The 23004-nt window shown below is 45.8% G+C and overlaps 1 protein-coding gene across 5 annotated transcripts in view; it reads right to left on the reverse strand.

Annotated features, from left to right (window-relative positions):
• Positions 1 to 763: 763 nt before the first annotated feature.
• The window catches only part of TTF2 (transcription termination factor 2), a 40738-nt gene continuing 18497 nt past the window's right edge, over positions 764 to 23004 (reverse strand). Inside the window, exons 10-24 of one of the 5 annotated variants that reach the window (XR_010410761.1) lie at positions 21288 to 21407; positions 19929 to 20079; positions 17600 to 17798; positions 15330 to 15514; positions 14453 to 14606; positions 14078 to 14169; positions 13156 to 13238; positions 12410 to 12534; positions 11451 to 11621; positions 8995 to 9053; positions 8067 to 8217; positions 7240 to 7322; positions 5365 to 5439; positions 1414 to 2960; positions 764 to 1008 (exon numbers count right to left, since the gene is read on the reverse strand). Coding sequence is in view for 3 of the 5 variants with exons in the window: in XM_064588569.1 (XP_064444639.1) it covers positions 2816 to 2960; positions 5365 to 5439; positions 7240 to 7322; positions 8067 to 8217; positions 8995 to 9053; positions 11451 to 11621; positions 12410 to 12534; positions 13156 to 13238; positions 14078 to 14169; positions 14453 to 14606; positions 15330 to 15514; positions 17600 to 17798; positions 19929 to 20079; positions 21288 to 21407 (1793 nt within the window). In the remaining 2 variants the exon portion in view is untranslated. Of the gene's footprint in view, positions 1009 to 1413; positions 2961 to 5364; positions 5440 to 7239; positions 7323 to 8066; positions 8218 to 8994; positions 9054 to 10784; positions 10965 to 11450; positions 11622 to 12409; positions 12535 to 13155; positions 13239 to 14077; positions 14170 to 14452; positions 14607 to 15329; positions 15515 to 17599; positions 17799 to 19928; positions 20080 to 21287; positions 21408 to 23004 lie in introns of those variants that run through there. The other 4 variants (XM_045896867.3, XM_064588569.1, XM_064588568.1 and 1 more) reach the window with 4 other exon arrangements.

The following is a 23004-nucleotide window of genomic DNA, read 5'->3' on the forward strand; positions in this document are numbered from 1 at the left end:
CACTGGTGTTGGAACACTTACCCAAGACATAATTAGGTGGCTCTGCTGGGTGAGAATCAAAACAAGGAACACGAGATATACTGTTTAAGGTGCCAGAAGGAATCCTAAGAGTAGATTACATGTCAGTGCGCTAGCAAAGGGCTTCACCTCCTACCCCTGACTCAAGGACACCCCTAATAGTTCCATCTAGGAGAACTACCATCCTTTCCCACAGAAATTAGCTGATGTGTTTTGGAAATGATTGCTAATGGGAAGAAGGAAATAGGAACAGTTTCCCGAAGTAACAGTCTCAAGAGTTTGTATTAGAGTACCAACTGCTATCTGAACAACCCCAAACTCAGTGGCTTAAAAAAATATTATTTATGTGATACAGCCATGTGGGTGAGCAGGGGTGAGAAGGGAGGCACACATGCAGAAGGCTTTGTTCCAGTCATTCGGGAACTGAGGCTTACTAGTTTGCCTAAAGGGTCCATGGCCCAAAAGTAGGTTAAGAATCCCTGATCTAGTGGCTTCTCTAGGGCCTCGTAGGCTTCCATCAGCTCCTTGGCATCTAGTGGGCCGATGAGGGAAGAAACAGTGTGATGAATCACTCATAAAGTTGGAGAGGAGGTTAAGAAATTACTTACATCACCTCTCTCCTCATTCCATTGACTAGAACTCAGTGATATGGACCCATGTAACTGCAGTGAACACTGGGAAATGCAGTCTTTCTGGGTGCCCGGGAAGAAAAGGAAATGGAGGTTCGCAAACACATTATCTCTGCTACATTGTCAAGTACACATTTATTGGATTATACCAACCATAATACAGATACTAAATGATACAATACTAAATGAGAGAATGAAACATGCTACCAATACTGTAAATTTGTAAAAATGCAAATACAGGCATACCTTGGATATTGCAGATTCAGTTCCAGACCACGATACAGCGACTATCACAGTAAAGCGAGTCAAATGAATCTCTTGATCTCCCAGTGCATATAAAAAATCCTATTTACAGGGGCGCCTGGGTGGCTCAGTTGGTTAAGCGACTGCCTTCGGCTCAGGTCATGATCCTGGAGTCCTGGATCGAGTCCCACATCGGGCTCCCTGCTCCGCGGGGAGCCTGCTTCTCCCTCTGCCTCTGTCTCTCTCTCATGAATAAATAAATAAAATCAGCAGTATGTCTAAAAAACAGTATTATATCTTAATTAAAAAATCTTTTTTTTTTTTAAAGATTTTATTTATTTATTTGAGAGAGAGAGAATGAGAGACAGAGAACATGAGAGGGAGGAAGATCAGAGGGAGAGCAGGGAGCCCGATGCGGGACTTGATCCCGGGACTCCAGGATCATGACCTGAGCCGAAGGCAGTCGCTTAACCAACTGAGCCACCCAGGCGCCCAATTAAAAAATCTTTTATTGCTGGGGCACCTGGGTGGCTCAGTCAGTTGGGCGTCCGACTCTTGGTTTTGGCTTGGGTCATGATCACAGGGTTGTGGGATCAAGCCCCACATTGGGCTCCACACTCAGTGCGGAGTCTGCTTAAAAGTCTCTCCCTCTCCCTCTGCCCCTCACGCTGTTCATGCGTGTTCTCTCTCTAAACAAATAAACACATTTTTTGAAAAAAAAATCTTTCATTGCTAAAATTGCTAACCACCATCTGAGCTTTCAGCGAGTCGGTGGAGGGTCTTGCTTCAATGTCGATGGCTGCTGACTGGTCAGGGTGTTGGCTGCGGTAATTTCTTACACTAAGATGACAGTGAAGTTTGCCACATCGATGGACTCTTCCTTTCATGAATGATTTCTCCGTAGCATGGAATACACACTACGGAGCTTCTTTCAAAATTACAGTCAATCATCTCAAATCCTGCCGCTGCTGTATCAACGAAGTTTATGTGGTATTCTAAATCCTCTGTCATCATTTCAACGATCTTCACAGTGTCTTCACCAGGGGTAGCGTCCATCACAAGAATCCACAGTCTTGGCTCATCCCTCAGCGCCTCATCTGTTCCACTGTTACCATAAGATCGCAGCAATTCAAATAGAACAATGCTGCAAACACTGCGAAAATTGCCAAAATGGGACACGGCCACGAAGTGAGCAAATGCTGTCGCAAGAAATGCAGTATCTGCAAGGCGCAATGAAGGGAGGTCTGCCTCTACTGAAAAAATGCCCGGTAGTAAACTTTATTTCACAAGCAGCACATAACACTCTAGCAACGGGAAGCGACGGAACCCCACGAAGTGAAGCGATACCCAATATCGGATGGCATGAGGGCACCCATACCAGACGTCTGTTCTGGGACCAAGCAGCTCCTTGCTCTGACGCCGGTGCGGCAGAACGGTGTGGCTGGAGACAGCTGCAGAGGCTTGGCCTCGGGGTCCTCTCTCTGCCCTGCCCGGCGTTAAAAGGAGCAACCTCACTGGCAGGAGAGAGGGAGAGCCGGCGTTGGAAAGGGCAGGAACACTGGTCCCCCATGAGCTGAGAAGAACAAGGCAATGGAGGGCTTTCTGAGCTTTCACTGAAGCTCCCCCGGTGTCGTTTTCCAAAATTATCTAACTCTAAGGCATGTTCTTTTTTTCTGAAGTCATTCCTTGGTTTCTAAGTCACCCTTCAATAAGTTGACTGATTGACCTGACCGATGAATCAAGTGGTTAACATGATCACTGGCGCCCAATTCCGGGGATAAGATGGCGCCACCTTCCGCGGAGGGCTTAGGGCTTGCCAGTGAAATGAGAAGCCGAGGAGGGCTCAGAGGGCCACGTGCAGGTCATTGTTCCAGACCCTACTGCACACCCTCAGTGGCACCACCCTGAGCCCTAGAAACAGGAAGTTAGATGCCAAAAAGGACTTTGAGGTCAGCCAAAGTCAGCTTCTTGACGGTTTTGCCAGATCCTGATAGGACCTGTTTGGCCAAAGTTTTCTTCTTCTCTTGGAGGTGTAAGATCTTCTCTTCCACTGTTCCCTCGCAAATAAATCTAAAAAAAAAAAACAAAAAAAAACCAGATTAAGCAAATAATCAGAAACCCAAAACAGCGTATTTAATAACATATTCACACTTCTATTTATGCTTTAGTTTTTACATGAGATTTCTTCCTCTACTTAAGTTGTCTTAGGTTTGGTTAAAAACTCCCATGTTTACGAGATCCAAACAACCTTGACTAAATATGTGCCCGTTTAAAATGACGCAACTCCAATTATGTTTCATTTCTTTCTGAAACTAAGGTAATTGGAAACATGCCAAAATAGGCAAACGATATCCCTATCCAAAAAAGTGCAGAGATCCAGCTTTCACTCAAAAAGCTCAACGCTGATCAAGTCAGAAGGCCTTAAAGTTTATCAAGTTCCTGCCAGGTGCCTATGTGCTGGTCTAAGTACAGTGTCTTATTTCTTGGCTCATTCACAGTGAAAACAGGTTTTACCACCTGAAGACATGACACTGTTGTCACTGCCTCATTCAGCAAGCACTGACTAAGCATTTACAATACGCCATGTGCTGTCCTGGGTCTAAGGATGGAGAGATGCATACAGTCCAGTCTTGTGCTCTCAAAAGGAACACAGGAAGAGAGGCATGAAAATAAGCAACCATACAAGCTGGAAAAGTGCTACAGACATATGTCCAATGTGCACAAAGAGTAAAAGGAAACATCTGCGGTGTTCGGGGAAGGCTCTACTGAAGGCTGAACTCGTAATGTGTGGCTTGTGGGATGAGCAAGGGTTTGCCTGACGGAACAGAGGGAGGGCATCCCAGGGAATGGGAATGTGGAAAAATCATGGCCGGGTTTAGAACACGGTTATGTCGGAGGAAGATCAGGTGGTCCAGTCTGGCGAGAACCTAAGTCAAAAGGACTCCACCATGTTGCAGAGCAATGGCAGAAGCTCCAGAGGATGGTGGGGGCCAGACTGTGAATGGCTTTGCATATCATGCTAAGAAATTCAGATTTGGAAGAGGAAGGTGGCAGTGTGGATGGGAAGGAGGAGATGGTTTTAAGAGACATTTAGAAAATAAAATGAATGGACTTGGTATGTGAAAAGGGAGTAAAGGGGAGGAACCTAGTCTGTGGCTCTAGGATTGGATACAGGGATACTAAGTCTCCTGAGATAGGAGGCGGTATATCACTTCAGTATGTGACATTCTGAGTTCCTGGAACATGTCATAGTACTTGCTCCACAGTGAATGCTCAACAGGGTTAAGATTTAGGAGCTGAATGAGACGAATGCACGAGTGACTAATGGTTATGTGCACACTCGGAGTCAGAGAGTCAGCAGGGATTTGGGTATCTAGATCTGATGCTGGAGACCTTGGGGAGGAAGGTTCTTTGGACTTCCTGGAGTAGACAGGACTACTAAGGGAGGCGCATACAGTGTGAGGTGAGAGCTCATGACAGGGAAACCAGCATGATCTCTGCAACTGGCCAACTGGAATTCACAGATGGCCCAAAACAAGAGTGGTTTCAGTGGAGCCACAGGGGTGAAAGGCTGAGGAATGAATATGAGAGGTAATCAAGTCAAGACAGTCAGTGATTTCTAATTCTTCAGGAAACCTGGCCCTGAAAAGGAAGGAGAAAAAGAGGTCCGTTGCTAGAGTGGACTGTCGCATTAGAAAGGGACATTCTACAAAATCGCTGGCTTGTGCTCTTCAAAAATGTCAATGTCATAAAACACAAAGAAAGACTGAGGTAGTGTGCCAAATTAAAGGAGACAGAAGAGTCATGACAACTCAAGACTACACAGGCTCTAGGATTTTCCTTTGCTGTGAGGGACCTCAATGGGACAAGAGGCAAAATGGAACAAAGCCCAGAGCTCAGATAACAGCACTGTATCAGTGTTAACGTTCCGATTTTAAGCATTTTACTGTGGTTATATAAGAGAATGTCCTTATTTTACGGAAATGCACCTTGAAGTATTTAAGGGTAAAGGAGCACCACGGCTGCAACTGACTCTCAAATGGTCCAGAAAAAAAAGTCTACACGGTATACATGGTATAGCATACGAGCAGTTTTTGGTATTATTTTTACAAATAAGATTTTTGGGGGGACATTCTTCTTCTGAGAACTCTTACATTCTTTTCTACATGTCTGAAATTACGTCAACCTAAAAGTTAAAAGCAAAAAATTAACAAATAAAGCGGGAGGAGGAGGGTACTTTCCCTAGCCCTAATACACAAGCCTTTTCTTCTCTCGCAGGCACTAACCCCAAGGTCACCCCCAAATTGCTTGTGTTCCCTTCTGGACTGTGAGCACCAACGAGGCGGGCCTCGGGAGCATCCACTAGTCAAGGGACCACCAAATACTTCATGTTCTGTTAAAACACCACCCAAGAAAGACTTGCACAAAAGGAAAGCTTGTGAAGAGGCCTAAGTCCCGGAATGCCTTTACTTACTTGTGCACGACAACATCTTTCTGCTGCCCAACTCGGTAAATTCGGTCACAGGCCTGGTCTTCAAGTGATGGATTCCTGTGAGCAAAGAGGCAAGGCTCAAAGGTGCGGACACCCTGGACTGGGTGGGCAAGTCCCCTGGGCAGAGCCTTTACTCCCCTTTACTCCCTTTTCACATACCAAGTCCATTCATTTTACTTTCTAAATGTCTCTTAAAACCTGCAGCTGTTTCTGGATGGCTCTGCAGCTACAAACATGGTGGTCATGGTTTTAAAGGGTTGAAAAAAGTCCAAATAAAAAACCCACAGTGAAGAATACGGGACAGGGACCTATGTGGCCTGCAAGGTCTAAACAGTTACCATCTGGCCGAAAATATTTACAGAGAGAGTTTGCAAATCCCTGTCCCTGGCTATGTTGGCCCCAGAAAGGTTAGTGTCAGATACCTTCTTGCCCTTGACTAAGAAACTCAGCACCACCATCAGCTGACAACTTTTAAGTAACACAGGTGAACCAGTGCTCCAGTCTGGTCACTAATTAGTTGGATGAACTCAGGCAAGTCACCTCACCTCAATCCTCTGTACTTTAGATTCCTACTTGGAAATGTGAGGGCTGCCTAATGATAGGGAACACCTTTCTCCTTCTTTCTTTTTTTTTTTGGTAAAGATTTCTTTCTTTATTTGAGAGAGTGAGAGAGAGAGAGAGAACAAGCTGGGGGGTGCAGAGGGAGAGGGAGAAAGAGACTCCCCACTGAGCAGGGAGCCCAACATGGGACCCGATCCCAGGACCCTGGGACCATGACCTGAGCCGAAGGCAGACACTTAACCGACTGAGCCACCCAGGCGTCCCAGAACACCTTTTTCAACTTTAATATTCTGGGATTCAACTGAAGAAACTTAATTTCTCTTCTTCTTTATAGAGGCTATCAACTCCAAACTGGTTCCTCATCTTACCTCCTTAAAATCTTGGACAACATATCTCCATTTCAGAAAACAGCATTTCTTTATTTTTTTAAGATTTTAACGTAATCTCCACACCCAACAGGGGGCTCTAACTCACAATCCTGAGAGCAAGAGTTGCACGCCCTACTGACTGAGCCAGCCAGGCGCCCCCAGAAATCAGCATTTAACTCGCACTCTGCTTTCCTCCCTCAAACGTATCAGGGAGCCCTAAGACCTAAACACGTTCTCCTGGAAGATGACACCAGGTTGGCCCGTGTGTGTGTCAGTCTGGGCCACCTGGAGAATCAGACAAATGTGCAGCAATCTCTGCTTGGCATAATTGGAAAACCCCAAACGGAGACTAATTATGACATTTTTCTCCTACCAACACACAAACTCATTTATCTTATTTCCAGGAAATTTGCGGTTAGGCTCCCAATGTTGATACTACATGCGTGGCCAAGGGCGTTGTGTTAAGTGTATTCCTAACATAACTAGAAAATTCCTTCTCCTATTACTTTTGGAATAAAGCTTCTCCGTCTTTTCCGGGGTTGAGATTTCCTTGGACGTCCACAAATGGCGTGAAATATGGTATTTTGAAGAGGTAAAACTGAGCGATGTAGCTCTTAGCCACAAGAAAAAGCCTTCTTCCCAGTTTCCATGGAAACAGATGTAAGATTAACAATAAGGTGAATGCTATTTTAAGCAGTCATTCGAAGCCTTGCTTGCTTAGGAATTCAAGGCCATCAACAGCCCCAGACCCTATACACACCAGGACCTGTAAATATGCATGCAGGAGAGGCATCCGCATAATACAAAAACAGCATCCTCACCATACCAAGTCAGGCCCCATCACCCCTCTGGTGCCCTCTCCTGACCCTCACCCCCCGCCCCCTCCCTCCTATGCTAGGACAATGCAAGAAAAATCCAGAGTCATTACCAGTGCATATCCAGAAGAAAAAGGTGGTTTCCTCCAGTCAGGTTTAGACCCACACCTCCAGCCGAGAGAGAGATTAGCATAACCTTCAAAAGAAAGCACGGCATTCCCTTTATACAGATCTGATCTCATAATACATCTCTCCCTCTGTCTCAGGTTCAAGCCCAAGATCAATACAGATAAGTACCATGATCCCACCAAAGTTCCCTCTGCTGTCAAAAACTCTGAGATGCAATCTCCCGTGCCTCACCTTTAAGAAAACTCTCACTTCCTATTTTTCTGTGACTCAACCTGAAAACACGAATTGTCTGCCTGCTAAAATACACAAACGCTACAATTTAGAGCACTGGGGTGTGGGGGGGGCGGAGTGCCTGGCTCAATGACCTTCCCATTAACCAGAGTCTGTCCACTCCCTCGGTCTCTGCACCCCCACCCCCTGCCGTTGCTGCTCTTCCTGGCCCCCGCCCCCCCCCCCGCCCCCCCGCGGCCATCAGTGCTTTCCACCTTCTTGTTGTCCCTCCAAGTCTCCCCACACTGCCTCGTATCAAACTCCCACCTACCCTTCAAGGCTTGCCTCCCTCCACAAAGATCACTTGAGCCAATCAGCTCTGCTCTTCCTCTGCTTTTAGCCCTCGTATTGCCTTCTCTTTAAAGTAGCTGCACTCTTCAATACGCTCCCCAATAAATGTCTAATAAATTAAAAGCACGTGGAGGGATCAAGGCAATGAATGTGTTTAGACTGAGCTGCTACAGGGCAGTTCTCGCTGTGTAACTGAGAACAAGGTGATCTCAATGACAGATGACAGAGCTCTGGTATGCCCGGCTCGTACCTGGGGGCCCCTGGAGCTGTTAAAGGCCTCCACCAAGTCCATTCTCTGTTTGGGGCTGACAGAGCCATCGATGGTGGCGTAAGTCAGGCCATGCTTCCTGAGGTGGCCCGCTACAACCTGCAGCATGCTGGTCCACTGGGAGACCACGACACTGGAAGGAAGGAGAACACAAAACGTCAACCCCCGGAACAGATGATGCGGACCAGGAAAGGCCTTCTGTCCCCTGCGGGGCAAAGGCACACGCTTAGGTCACATTTTAAGGTGAGGATGCTTCCAGTTGTTTTTCGTATCCAGGGTATAATCCGTCTCATGCTAAATGAGGTCACAATAAAGTGGTGGCTGGCCTAAAATAAGGACCACAGCCTCCTATTATTTGGAGATCTGTGGTCCTGCAGGAAAGGGATATGTGGGCCGCCCTCCCTTTGGCAGCCACAACAAGCTGCTGGGACGTCTCTACCCCCACACCCCATGCTATGTTTTAATTAGGGTTGTCAAGTTTTTAGAATCAAAACATTCCACATCTACAAACGCAGATCCATGACACACATGTAAGGATAACAAATAATGAATGGATCCATGCACCCAGCTCAAGAACATTCCCAGCACCACAGGGCTCCCTCTCCGATACCACACCTCGCCCTGCCTTTTGCACCTGTCACTCCCTTGCTTTTCTTTAGCTGCTTCTCTACTTTTAAACACTTTTCCAGATGCTTAGCTCACTCTGACCCTCTAGGGACTTCCTTCTCAATCAATGCCACAAATACATTAACTAGAAATCAGAGAGAATGTGCGCTGTAACCTCGGTGCTTTCTGCTGAGGAGGATTCAAGGTCCTGGATTTCTAAAAAGCCGAGATTGGAACTATCAGCAATATCAAAGTTTCTTGAATCATCACAAACAATACTTGGATAACAAAATGACACATTTACCTCTTTTGGGATGCTGAATTTCCTCGGATTGCCTCCAATTCCACCAACAGAGATGAAATCTGGGAAATGTTATTTAGTATATGTTAAGTGGGTGCAAATTTGCTTTTCTCCATCATCCCTCACCTGCACTCCTGAAGTGGCCTCTCTGCCTCTGGTCTGACCCCCACTCTAGGCCACTCTCCTCTCTGCAGCCCCAGGGCTACTTCTAAAAATGCCAGTCTGTCATTTCCCTCCCCTGGCTGGAGGGCCTTCCCACTGAAGATCGAGCCCAAGCTCCTGACAATGACCTACCAGCTCCATGCTGCTCTGGCCTCAGCTAATGTCTCCAGCCTCCTAGCTCACTACCCCTCCTCAAATGATGCTCCAGTCATACCAAAGTTCCTCCTCCGCTGAGCCATGCTTTGTCTCATCTTCATCCACTCTGTCCCCTCTGCCTAGAACACCCTTCCATGTCAAATCGACGTCGCTCTTGGAGGTCTTCACTAACCCCAAAGTATGGGTTAGGTGCCCACTGCCTACCTGCCACTCGGGCTCCTTTTGTTCCTATTATTGTGGCCTTTTTCACACTACCCACTGTGTGTCAGTCATCTCTTGCTATCATGACTTGAGGGGCTCCAAGGAAGCAGAGCCAGCATATGACTGCTTCGTTTCTGGTTCGTGCCCCTAGCGTCCAGCACGTAGGCAGCCCAGAGAAGGTACTATCCTAACATTTGCAGACAGAGAAAGTGAAAGAGCTCTACTCAGTTTAGGGCCTGCTCCAAAGGCTGTTGAAGAAGAGGGCCCGCCCAGTCCGAGCGACACTTGCTAAGGCTTCCCCCAAAAGCTCTCTGGGCATTTATCAAACCCCCTCAGAGCACATTTGAGTCCCCAGGGAGCGGTTGGTAAGAACACATGAGCATGAGCTGGGAGAGCAGCTGGATTCATCCCTCCCAACTGCTAATGCAAATGACCTTTTGAAAGCCTCTACGGGCCCTGGAGTTCATCCCCAGGATGGTGGAGGAGGAAGAAAAGGACCAGGAATCAGGAGATGAAGAGAACTCTTCTGTTGTACCCCTTCGGGACTCGTGGTGAAGAGTGCGGACGCCTCATCGCTGAAACAGGGGGCTGCCCCAGATGAACTCTGAGGTGCCCTCCGCGCTTACGTCCCGCACTGCCCTGTTCGAGTGCTCACCTCCAGAGGCCCCCACCACCCGTGAGGCTGCCTTCTCAACAAATGTGCTGGACAGGAAGTGAGGACGGACCATTCTGGACCATTCTGAATTCACAGGGAGAAAGAAAGCAGGTACATGAAGCCCCTGGTGTCTTGGCGACGTGGGATGTGGTAAGTGCTCGGACCGCCACACGAAAAAGCGGGCCATGGGGATTTTGAGAAAACTTTTAGTGAAAGAGCCGGACTCACGGTCCATGAGCTGGGGTCAAATTCCAGGAACATTCTGCATGAGTTTAGGTGTGGGCTGCTAAAACTCCCTTCCCTGCGTGAAACAACCTTAAATGGTTTGAACCACTATTAACAGGCTTGCATTAAAAAGCCCTGTGAATAAATACCACCCAAGTATTAGATGAGGCACACAAATTATGAGGACTCTAAGTTTTAACAGAGTATCTAACTCTAAAGGTGCTACGACGACATGAGGTTTGTCCGCATATGGTGTTCTTCCTAGGTTTCTCTCCGTTACTAGTGGTAAAGACCTCGGTAATATTTTGAAAATTTAATTAAAAGTAATTCTTAAGTAACACCATTCCCTTGGCAGTGACCTCATTTCTAGTTACATTAAAAAAAAAAAAAGCACCTTTGAAGAGAGGTTGAGGCTGGGAATGGCAGCTTCAGACAGCAGCTGAGAGCGAGCCTGGCCCCACTCTCAGGGTACGCAGACTAACGGCGTATACTCCAAACCAGCCAACAGAAAGGCAGGACTCAAGTTACAGCACACCTCAGCCTTCCTCTACTACAACGCTTCAGCCTTGAAAAGCTTTAATGAAAATAGAACAAAATGACTAACGAAGATAGAAGGCAATTTAGGAAATAATACTCACAGATGGATGCCTTTCAACAAGTCCAAGCAATTGGCAATCAGATGTATTATAGTCTCTGGGGTCAAGCCTTTGTTATTTTCCTTTAAAGCTTTCCCGGAACAAAGTCCTCACTCACTGAGGCCCTGTCGCTGGTGTAAACCTGATAAGCAACTTTCCCAGTGATCCATGACAGAAAATCTACCCTGCTGCCGGGGCTGGCCCAAATCACTCTCTGAAAGCCCACTATGTAATAAGACTCGTTTTATTCGTGAAATAACATGAGAATTTAAGGCTGGAAGGGGGAATTGCACCAGCTCAAATCTCATAGTTCTAGCCCTGCCATGCACCGGCTGTACACGCTTGGACAAACGTGTCACTCTCACACATGCAAAATGTGTGAGGACATCCAAGTTTTTCTACCAGAACACAGGTGACAAAAGTACCTTGCTGCTCGCTCTTGTGTTCTCAAAAAGCTCTGCCTTGAACTGTTCACCATTAAGGGAAATGAGGGGAGACGGCTCCGTGTCACAGAGTTCAGACAACGTCATAACACTGAGCTGCTCTTCCAGAGAAAGGGCGAGGCCCTCGCTTTTCAGTTCTGCTGGGTCCAGGGCCTGAAGAGAATACAGGAAGCGGGTAGCGGGGTAGGGGGGCAGGTGGGCAGTTGAGGCAGCAAGCCACGTTATTTGCCAATGAAGTGCGGATTGTTTAACATTTCACACAGCAAAATGTCTTGTAATTCATCATCGGTATCTCCTCAGAGAAACTGATTAAAATGTAATCTTGCAAGTTTTTCACCAGATGAAAGATAAATCAAATGATGGAACTTCTGAGAGATTTGCCAGACAGATTACATGATCATGCTGTTTTCCCCAGCTAAAGCAGTATAGTTAATTAAGCTATTGATAATCAAAACACATTACCACAGCTCTTCAAAAAGAGTAACAGACTCATCTTAATTATGGATGTGCCTCTATCCAACGCAAAGGCAACTTTTCCAATTGCATAAGTTCCAATTGAGTTTTCATGACTAGCCTTAAGAGCCCCAATACCGCCTGAAGGCAGAAAAAACTAGTAGCTAAATTGGCTTTATGACATCCTAAAATACCAAAGTATTCATGAACAGTTTAACAAAACGACATTTTCCATTCTAAAATAAAGTTTATTTACAAAAACAAAAACAGTAAAAGCTGTTCTCAACCCTATGGGAATTATCTCAAGATCAATAAGAACTAATATAAAGTAAAATAAAGAAGATTCCTCTTCTCTGCCCCAACCAGAACACAGAAACACCCCAAAACGCCATTCCCCTTGACCAGGCAGGCGGGACCCCAGTTACAGAGGACTGAAATGGACCTCTCTGGCAGCCACTGTGGGGGAGCACACGAAGGGCTCTTCTTACCGATTTCAGGAGAGACAGGTGACTGCAACACTGGCGAAGTCTCAGCAACTGGGTCAACAGTACGTGGGGAGTGCTGGATCTCTGCGAGTCTGCCACCATCCGGGGCCCAGCAAACTCCTGGGCCACTTCCACGAAGGAACACAAACCACAGGAAACAGGACAGGGTTTACAACAGAAATAGGGGGAAGAATCACAAACTGAAAAGAGGCCGTTTTGAACTTCTCTGATCTGCGATTCAATAATATAGCTCTAACTGACCTCTCTATCAAGGAAGCCAAACGAAATACTGGTTTTCTTTACGGGCCTAGTTGCATTTTATTTTATTATTATTATTTTTTTAAGATTTATTTATTTATTTGAGAGAGCGAGAATGAGAGAGAGTACATGAGAGGGGGGAAGGTCAGAGGGAGAAGCAGGCTCCTCGCTGAGCAGGGAGCCCGATGCGGGACTCGATCCCGGGACTCCAGGATCATGACCTGAGCCGAAGGCAGTCGCTTAACCAACTGAGCCACCCAGGCGCCCCCCTAGTTGCATTTTAATAACGCAGATTTCAGGAGTAACTTACAAGAAGTTTAGATAACCAGGTCTGGCGATGGCAGATCAGCTTATTTTACTTTGGTCTGAGGTTCCTAGCTAAGGTCAAGTCTCTGATACCAAGCATTCATAATGTCCTGTAGCTGTAATTTTACCGGATCTAAATCCACATCTTCATTACTTGTATGTACCTATGAGTGTCCACCACTTACCTTTACTGAATGGATTATCAGGGCTTCTTCCAGATTGGCTGCCCCCACCTTCACGCCCTTTTAGATAGGATCGCAGAGCTGACCTGCCTCAGATCAAAAGAGAAAATGCACATGTAATGTTTGCTAAGACCAAAGAGGTTTACCAGGGGTCACTGCTTCACTGTGCTTGCAGTAGGATCTTGACTAAGACTTATTAAATAAAGTCAGGCTCATGGCAAGCACTGGCCAAAGGTAATGAAAATTAATTATTCTAAAAACCAAATCATTTTTTAATCGTCAATAAACATATTAATAGTATAAATACCATGTTTGATGACAACTTACTATTAATTTGTAACACATTATTGTAATGTTAATTAATATTGGTTTATATTTATCAATAAATACGATAATATTACATTAGGTTTACAAAGAGAAAAAAAAACATATTCACACTGGAAGTGAGAAGTACCAAGTGGGAGAGGGTAAATCTGGAATTTCAGGAAGGACAAGAGGTTTAGAGAAAGTACAAAGAACATGTGACAAGAAGGATTATAGAGCAGTTTGTTGTTTTAAGTTCCAATGAGATGCTGAGTAGCAAGTCAGAGGTCAAAGAGATGTTCTTTCCCAATATGGTCCCACAGGACCAGACACACCTGGTGCACAGCGACCACACTGTTTGGCTTCTACGCCAGGAAGCCAATGAAGAACAGGTTCAGTGTGTATACAAGACAGAGATACGCCAGGGAGCGGGTGAGGGGAGAGAAAGGGGCATTTAAAAACCAAAACAAACAAACAAACAAACAAACAGAAAAAGGAACGTGGACATCCAAGTCATCAATAACACGATAAATGTAGTCTGAGGAAACTTGACCCTTAACTCCCTCCCAAGCAAGGACAGGAATCACACAATCAATGTGAGGTGCTTCCTCACTGCACACACCTTGATCTTGCCAAAAGGACACTGTACACATTCTCTTCATCTTCAGAAAGCTTTAAATGGTGCACTTGAAATTTACGCTGGGGCAGCATCACCTGGAGGAGTAGAAGAAATCAGCTGGTGAAGTCAGACAAATGACCTGGGCATTACAGAGCACATTCCCCACAGCGGACACTGGAAACCTAGTCAAGCCCTGGACAGCTCTCCCACCGGCCCGCAAAACAGGATGGCTGTGACACATGGCCACCTAGGGCCCGCTCACATGGAGATGGGACACTCAGAGGCTCCCGAGCAAAGCAGATGCCTATTCAAGCCAAACTGAGGACATGTCAGCCTCCTTCCCTGGCCTCCCCCAGGGACAAGTATAAACGAGATTACCAAGGGCTGGCCTGTGGAGTCCAGCTGGTCTTTTGTTCTCCTCAGCAAAAGGCTCTTGGTTAAAATACTTAACCGTTCTCCTCCTTTCTTTGAACCATTGTCAACCTGGCTCTTCCACAGTCGGAAATCATTGAATGGAGAACAACGGAGAAATCTTTTTTTGTTGAGGAAGAAGACAGAAAGTAGGAAAGAAGAATTGGAGAATGGTTCAAGGAGTAAATAAGGGTCAAAGGAAACACCGGAGATGAGAAACAAATCCAATTTTTCTGTTACATCCATCATTCATTTTTTAACAGTGAATTTCATAGCAAAGCTCTGCGAGACACATCAAAAGAATCTAAGTTGATAACAAAACCACATTACAAAATGTGAATTTTTCCATTAACAATATCAGTATCGTCACAACAGGACATATAACCAATAGCTGGAATTTATTCCTAAGGCTTCAAAGGCCAGCAAAGAAATTCCATATCCTCTTATGGGCTTACTTGAATAAAAGCAAGGGCTTTAAAATCAGCATTCTTTTCTGTTTTGCTTCAAATAAATTGTAGGCCTGACCCTAGGCCATACGCTTTAAAATAGAAAAAGCCCAAAACATTCACTGGACTGAAGAAAGAGGACTTTTGTTTCACTTTAATCCATCCTATATTTTTCCATATATAGGGGCTGGATGTAATCACAGTCCTGTAGCTGCCAGTCCATCAACTGATTATCTTTTCCTAAATATGAATTCTTTTACCCTTTAAAGGTCGAGAAGCTTGCCATCCGCTACACGAGATAATCTGGCACACTCTGGAGCTCTGTCATGATAAGGAATAATGATGAAGGGTTAACTGACTCGGTTCGCATTTACATAATGCTGAGGAGTTCTACTCACTTGAGCAGTGAATACATGTCCAACAAGGTGTTCTGAATGGGGGTTCCAGTGACAGCCCAACGGGCCTGGGCTTGGAGCCTGCACACAGCCATGGAAGTCTGCACTCGTGGGTTCCTCACACAGTGAGCTTCATCCAATATGATTCGAGCCCAGACTATTCGAAGCAAAGGCGTTTTTGCACTATCCTGGAAGAAACCCAAGCGACATCATCAATAGTACGGGAAAATGCACACATTTTCAAGAAGAGATGGGGAAATAATGAACAAGTATTGAGAATCCACGCTTTCTGCCTAGTTTGAGGGCTTAGATCAGGTATGCTGAAATGAGAATGAAGCTGAAGAAACCAAAAGTGGAGACTCTCAGTGGGTAGAAAGAAACAAGTTGACTCGAGAGCCCCAATCTTTGAGTTTAAGATGCTTAAGAGTAGGGGCGCCTGGGTGGCTCAGTGGGTTAAGCCTCCGACTCTTGGTTTCGGCTCAGGTTGTGATCTCAGGGTTATGAGATCAAGCTCCACATCCGGAGTCTGCTTGAAATTCTCTCTCTCTCCCTCTGCCCCTCCTGCTCCTGCTCAAGCACTCTCTCTCTCTCTCAAATAAATAAATAAATCTTTAATTAAAAAAAAAAAGACACTTAGGGGCACCTGGGTGGCTCAGTCGTTAAGCGTCTGCCTTCGGCTCAGGTCATGATCCCGGGGTCCTGGGATCGAGCCCCGTATCGAGCTCCCTGCTCGGCGGAAAGCCTGCTTCTCCCTCTCCCACTCCCCCTGCTTGTGGTCCCTCTCTCACTGTGTCTCTCTCTGTCAAATAAATAAAATCTTAAAAAATAAAAAAATATAATTAGAACAAAAGACACTTAAGAGTAAAATCTTTTAACTTGAGTTTTCAAGTTAAAACTCAAAAGTGAGCAATAGCCATGCGTCAGGACTGCACTAGGTGTCGAGCCTGGAAATTCGCTCATTTCAATAAAATATTTACTAAATTGACAAAAAGTCACTAAAAATTTACTGCAAGTCTACTTTTATAACGTAAGATACGAAATCAGACATAAAGCAGCTCCTAGCCTTAAGGAGCTCACGACGTAGCGAGAAGAAGAACAAGCAGAAAGATTAATTACAGCATGATGTTTACATACTATGTCCCACTGGATAATCCAATATATGCCGGAGGACCCTAGTCAGTGTGGTTCACTGCTGTATCCCTAATACCTGAAATAGCAGGTGGCACATAGTAGGTGCTCAGTATTGGCTCAGTGTGTGGAGGGCTAGGACATGAGTAAGCACAAGGTGCTAGGAGAGCATTCAACCGAAGGATTAAAGGATTCTTGAAGTGGATGAAAAAAAACACAACAAATTAACCTGGAAAAGGCACGGAGGCAAAGCCTTCCATTCGGAGAGAATGCAAAGGCACAGCAGCATGGCAGAGCAGGCCAGGTTCACGTCCCCTGGTACTGCCATGCACTGCCACAGGGAGGGCTGGGGCGTAGGGGACGAGACACGCGCAAGCAGGGCAAGGTCATAAAAGCCTCAGACCTCGTGGAAAGGAACCACGGTTTTATCCTGAAAGCAATGAGGAACCACTGTGGAATCTGAACAGTTCATTATCCACAAGAAGTCAGGTTGGTCTGACCGGAGGAGCATTCTAGAGATTTCCCCAAATACGGAGATCGGACGACAAATGAGAACATGCAGAAGATCCGTTCTGGGAGCGGCACTGTATTTTCAGGAGAAAAACGCCCCACGGTAACTAGGCAATAAAGCCTTACGCTGAGTAACTGAGACGACCCCGGACGCCCTAGCAAACACCCAGTTTTCACCTGGTTAGCGTTTAGCCTCGAGCCCCTTTGTGGCCTCACTGTTTGCAACCTCTTTTGCCTGGGAGGCGGGAGAGAGGCAGGCAATCACAGGCTTAAATACAAAAATACTTGTACTCAAGTACGAGTCTTCTCATTAAATATGAAAAGTATCCTAAGAGTACACCCGGAAGACTCTAAGGTAAACACTGCAACAGGTGGGGCTTCCCACGGTCACGTGACGAGCACACTACTGCACTGTCCCTAACATTCGTTCTACACAACTGGATACTGTGCCAAACCTCATCCTTTATTCCCGACCAAGTCTGGCTAGAATAAAAGGGAAGGAAGAGGGGAACGAACCTTCCGTTTCCACAGGTGGAACGTTCAGGCCATTCCTGACCTCACAGGAAGGCACCTCTGCTGCGTGTGACGCAGGAGAAAGACTCGGGTGCACTATGAGGTGTGGCTCGCAGACTCACCTTCCCCACACCGGGGTTTGCACCGGGGACCACCCCCTCTTCTTTCTGTGTGGGAATCTCCTTGGCCAGAAGGGTATAGGTCGTGATCACGACGTCATAGGTAGAGAGGCTGCACCGACAGGACACAAGGCAAACAGTAAACGATCCCGCCATGACTGACAGGAGAGCTGGAGGTGATCCCTTTATAAAAATGCCTGCGCTGGAGGGACAGTTGGCAGAATTCATTAATTCGTGTCCTTAATCCACACATACATGCTTTGGGAGAGGGAAATTTTACTCACTTGCCTTACATCGCATCATTTTTATAGTCTGCTTACTATAGCTAAACGGCCTCCCTGTTCCCATCCCATGAGTCAAAGAGAAAAATCTCTGGCTGGAGCCATATAAAGCTGGATAGTATCTGGCAACGACAGAAGTAGGGTAGGGCTGGGAGTTAACATTTAGTGACGATTTGAGAGCTAGACTGACGCTGAAGTCCCAGGGAAGTAAGAAACCCTCAAAGCATGTTCATCTAGATCTAATCTTTCGCCTTATCATTTTTTAACGGATTTCTGAAAACCCATTAATCCAGCCTTGACATTTGGGTAAAAAAAATACACTCTGTACGCTTTGAGTTTACCTTGCCTATACTCCTTTATGGGTAAAGATTCTTAACAAAAAGCACAAATCTTTTTTCCAACAAAACTTAATACTGTGCATCTGGGAGAATGTCCAGAAATACTTTTTTGATAAAAATGATATGCCTAATTCAGAGGGAGCACCGTCTACATGTTGACTTAGCATCATATAGAGAAGAAGGATTAAGAATGATTCCAATCAGTCAACTAGTTTATTCTGAATACCAAACCAGGTATGACTGAAATGCCAATCAAGTAACGTGCAATTTATTTCTAATAACTATCTAGAACAGGGGCATCTGGGTGGCTCAGTCGGTCAAGCGTCTGCCTTCGGCTCGGGTCATGATCTCAGGGGCCTGGGATCGAGCCCCGAGTTGGGCTCCCTGCTCAGTGGGGAGTCTGCCTCCCCCTCTCCTTTTGCCCCTCCCCCTGCTCGTTCTCGCTCTCTCAAATAAATAAATAAATAAAATCTTTAAAAAAAACTATCTAGAACAAAGGCCAGCCACTGACAGTACTCTGCTGGAGAAGGCACGCAGGCCTGTCCCTGATGCCCTGATACCTTCAGTCTGCTAAAGCGACCCTCACCCGTGAGAATGGGTGTAAGACTGAGGGCCCCCAATTTTGCAACTCACCCCTGAAAGACTACTGCTCTGTTCTTTAGGAGATGAAATATCTAATATGACAGTCTGGGGGATTATTTAGAAGCAGAAACAACTGTCTTGTTCTTGACTAGATCAGCAAGTATTCAACCCAGACCATCACATCACAATTAGGAACAAAAAACAATTCCTTTAGGGGCGCCCGGCTGGCTCGGTCGGTGGAGCATGTGACCCTTGATCTTGGGGTTGGAAGTTCGAGCCCTACGTTGGGTATAGAGATTACATAAAAATAAAATCTTAAAAACCAAAAAAATCCTTTAAAACCAAAAGGCAAAGACTAGGACTAAAATTACCATCTGGGGAAACATTTTCCTTCCACCTTCCTGATTCTACCCCCTCAGGAATTCAACTAGGTCTAATCCTAAACTCTTGAATCGAAAACTTCTTAGAGGGGCACCTGGGTGGCTCAGTCTTGTTAAGCATCCACCTTTGGCTCAGGTCATGATCCCAGAGTCCTGGAATCGAGCCCCGCATCGGGCTCTCTGCTCGGCGGGAGGCCTGCTTCTCCCTCTCCCACTCCCCCTGCTTATGTTCCCTCTCTCACTGTGTCTCTGTCAAATAAATAAATAAAATCTTAAAAAAAAAAAAAGAAAGAAAACTTCTTAGATGCTTCCTATATGAAAAGCAGAGCCAGTCTATACCAACTAATCATTAATATTCTACCAAAATGCTCTGTAAGACTAGGCTGGTTGCATTCACACGAACGGAAAAAGAACATGAAATCGGAATCAGAAATTCAACAAGAATGAAATAACCGTGGCAGACCGTCGCGTGGCAGGGCTCCCTGGCCAACAGCTCAGGCATCTCAGGCTACCTCACACAGCAGCTCTTGTTGAGGATGGTGACAAGGATACAACAAAAGAACACCATTGTCTTCAAAGACGCATCTCTTAGCACAGGTGAAGGATGCTGGGTGACGACAGTGCCTTCAGTCTTCACACGTTATCATTAGTCCTGACTCCGTGAGAGCTCAGGGAGAACAGGGAAGGCCAATATGGCCACTCAAGCCAAGAGGCTGAGGGCTCTCACCAACTGCCGTATTTCTGCACTTACGCTTTTGCACGCTGATCCCGATTGGGCCCATGATAGAGATAGACTCTTAGCGTGTTGTGGCTCACACATTTCATCACCTCGTTTTTCCAGTGATGAATCAGGGAGGCAGGACAGATGATCAGCGTTCCATGGGAAGTGAACTCACAGGGGTCTTGAAGGGAAAAAAATCAACACCTCATGGCTCTCATTAAGTAGTCTTTAACTCCTAAAAGGTACCTCCCCTTCTTGACTTTTATCCTTCAATCACATTTTTTAACAAACTGCCGCTCTTATTTCCACACACAGTATAGAATAGAATGGGAAATGAGAGGGGTGGTCTTTTAACTCAAAACACTTCTTTATTTTCCCCTGTACAAAGGTCAGACAGAGAGTGGCTAAAGAGGGAAAGTTCGCAGTATGGGGCCTCAGTCTAAAAAAACCAATGCGCTTCCACAGTGGTCAAAAGGTAGAAGCGGAATCATTTCCTACCTCGTCCGGAGTTGATTTGTTACAGGGGAGTAGTATTACTTTTTTCTGAAAAGCATAACTTAATTACATTCACATTACAATATAAGTACAAAACCACTAAGACAGGCAAAAACTACGTGGGAGCCGGTTAGTGGCGGAGTATTTGTACCACTGCTCCCCCTCCTCCATCTCTTTGCTATGCACGCAGCATGTCACTACTGCACCCAGAGGCACAGGACCCAGCTGCCACCGGGCTCGGGAGAGGCCTGGAGGGCGGACAGCCAGATCTGCACCTGGCCTACCAACCGAGTCCTGTCCTTGCGTACCTGGCAACTCACGTGGGATGTGGGGTTGCCGACACGTTCCATGTAGGACCTTTAAAGTACTTGGACAGTTATTTTATCCTAACAACAGAGCTGGTGAGACAGAAATTGTCTAAATTGGGAAACAACGGAATTTCAGAAAACTCGGAAACAGCTTCTGCTATGGTGGCTAAAATCGGAGGTTGTGACAGACCTTCCTTAAAAAATTATATATTAAAAAAAAAAAATTATATATTAACTAATTTGGCCCAACCCTGTACCTGTGTCCTCAATGTTAACAAAAATCTTCATCAGAGCCATTCCAGAGCCTCGGCTTTCTCTATACACTTTTTTCTAACCACAGGTCAGGCTAAGTTTATAGCAAAAGGGGAAACAATCACTGGTAATGAGCAGATTCAGCATCAGAAATGATGCCACAGGCATAATTTTTGTTTGTTTGTTTTTAATTTTTTAATTTTATTATCTAACACTGGTCTTCTCATAAATTAATGACATATGACCAGAAGTATTCTCTCATAGCTGAAACACGTCCACTCTCTGCCGGCTCACACAATTCAGGAAATAAGAGGTTATGAAAGCATTTGTATACCATCTCTGGAAAGCCAAGTCAATGCCGTGTTTTTGTCCTCTTGTTTGTTCTTCTCTTGATTCTTCTGGGTCAGGATGAGTGCAATCATTGTCAGGGTTTTCCCTAATCCCATATCATCCGCTGGAAAAGGAAAACCAAAGTCAGAGAGTTTATCACTCAGGGCAAAGAATCACCTCCATTTCAAGAGAAGAAACCACTGGCAGACCTTGGCCCTTACTTACTGCTGCTGGTCTAGGCACTATTCTTTCCGACCCTAACAAATCCTCGCCTCTGTGTACGAAGAGGAACCCTAGCCCCTGCTCCTCATTTTCTAGATCAAAGACATTTACTGTGACTTTTGCAAAACTTAAAGCTTATTATTTAGACCTTGCTCTAGTGTTCACGATGTATTGTTACTTATCTAATGCATTCCCTGGTATCTGTCTCAGTTTGGTGATACTGCCCAGTTTTTTAATTTTTCACTCCCCCAAAGCAGAAAGATCCAGTAGATGGAGTTAATTCAAAACAGTCCCCCATTCCCTTAACTTATTCATCAAAGAGGGGCATAAACTAACATTTCTAAGGTACTGTCATTGTGCCGATCACTGAACTTCCCTCATTGAATTTCCTATTTGTACCCTATAAAATATTCTCATCCCCACTGTAACAGTTTAAATAATCATTCTGACATAAGCAGAAGTAAAATGTCACAGCGTGGGTTCAGGTTCAAATTCTGGCCCCGCAACTGTGCAGATAAGGAGTTAACACAGCAGCCCTCGCCACCATCCTCGGGAAGTCCTGCTGACAGGGTTGGCCATGCGCTGGCATCTGGGAACTCCAATTCAAGCAGGGTTCCCACCACTTTCAGAACTTCTAAGAGTGGCTCACTGTGCCTACACTGTGGGCACAAACACTATGGTTTATGCTGAACGTCTGCTTTCCTTTTGGAAGCCTGGCACTTCAGGACCGACCAGGCCTGAAGCCACCAGTGTGACCAGCTCCCAGTAAACACCTGGGGCCCAAACTCCCCTGCTTGGCAACATCTTACATGTGTGACTTCACTGCGAAAGGCCTCTGGAAGCTTCCACCTGGTGTCCCCTGAACTTTGTCCCGTGGGCCTTTTCCCTTGGCAGATTTCAACTTACAACACATCAGAATAATTTTATTTTTTTATTTTGTAATAAATCCTAGCCATGAGTACGACTATATGCTGTGCATCCTCCTCGCAAATCCTCGATCCTGGAGGTGGTCCTGGGGAGCCCTGTCACAGCCACTCACTAGCCACTGTGGCCATCTGTCATGTTTTCTAGAAGCTGAGCACCTTGGAAAATTTTAGTTCGGTGAGTCTCCAAAGCAGAACACAGAAAACTGGCTTTCTAGGGTCCCCTGCACCTAAGGCCCCGGCAGTGTGCCTTGGCTCTGGAGAACACACGTACTCACACAAGAGTTCAATTCAGATGTAAGCAACTTGAGGAAAGAGGCTCCCTGTGAAATCCTTTTTCAGGATTTCAGGAAGCAGGAAGGGGTGGAGACAGGAGTCTCTGACTTTGGGGTGGCAACGCTTTCCTTTAGAGTCTGATGGAGCAAAGCAGCCATGACAGTTCCCACAAGACCCTCAGGTTCTTACTTGACTTTGGCCATGCTCCTAGACGTCTGGCCTCCAGCCTGGCTCTCCACCCCTCCCAGAAACTCTCTGTGCCACCAGAGAATGAACTCTCCCTCTGCTTAATTAGCCACA

Source organism: Mirounga angustirostris, unplaced genomic scaffold, assembly GCF_029215605.1.
Source record: "Mirounga angustirostris isolate CCGP_5_RB_7025 unplaced genomic scaffold, mMirAng1.0.hap1 SCAF_4, whole genome shotgun sequence".
NCBI lineage: Eukaryota > Metazoa > Chordata > Mammalia > Carnivora > Phocidae > Mirounga > Mirounga angustirostris.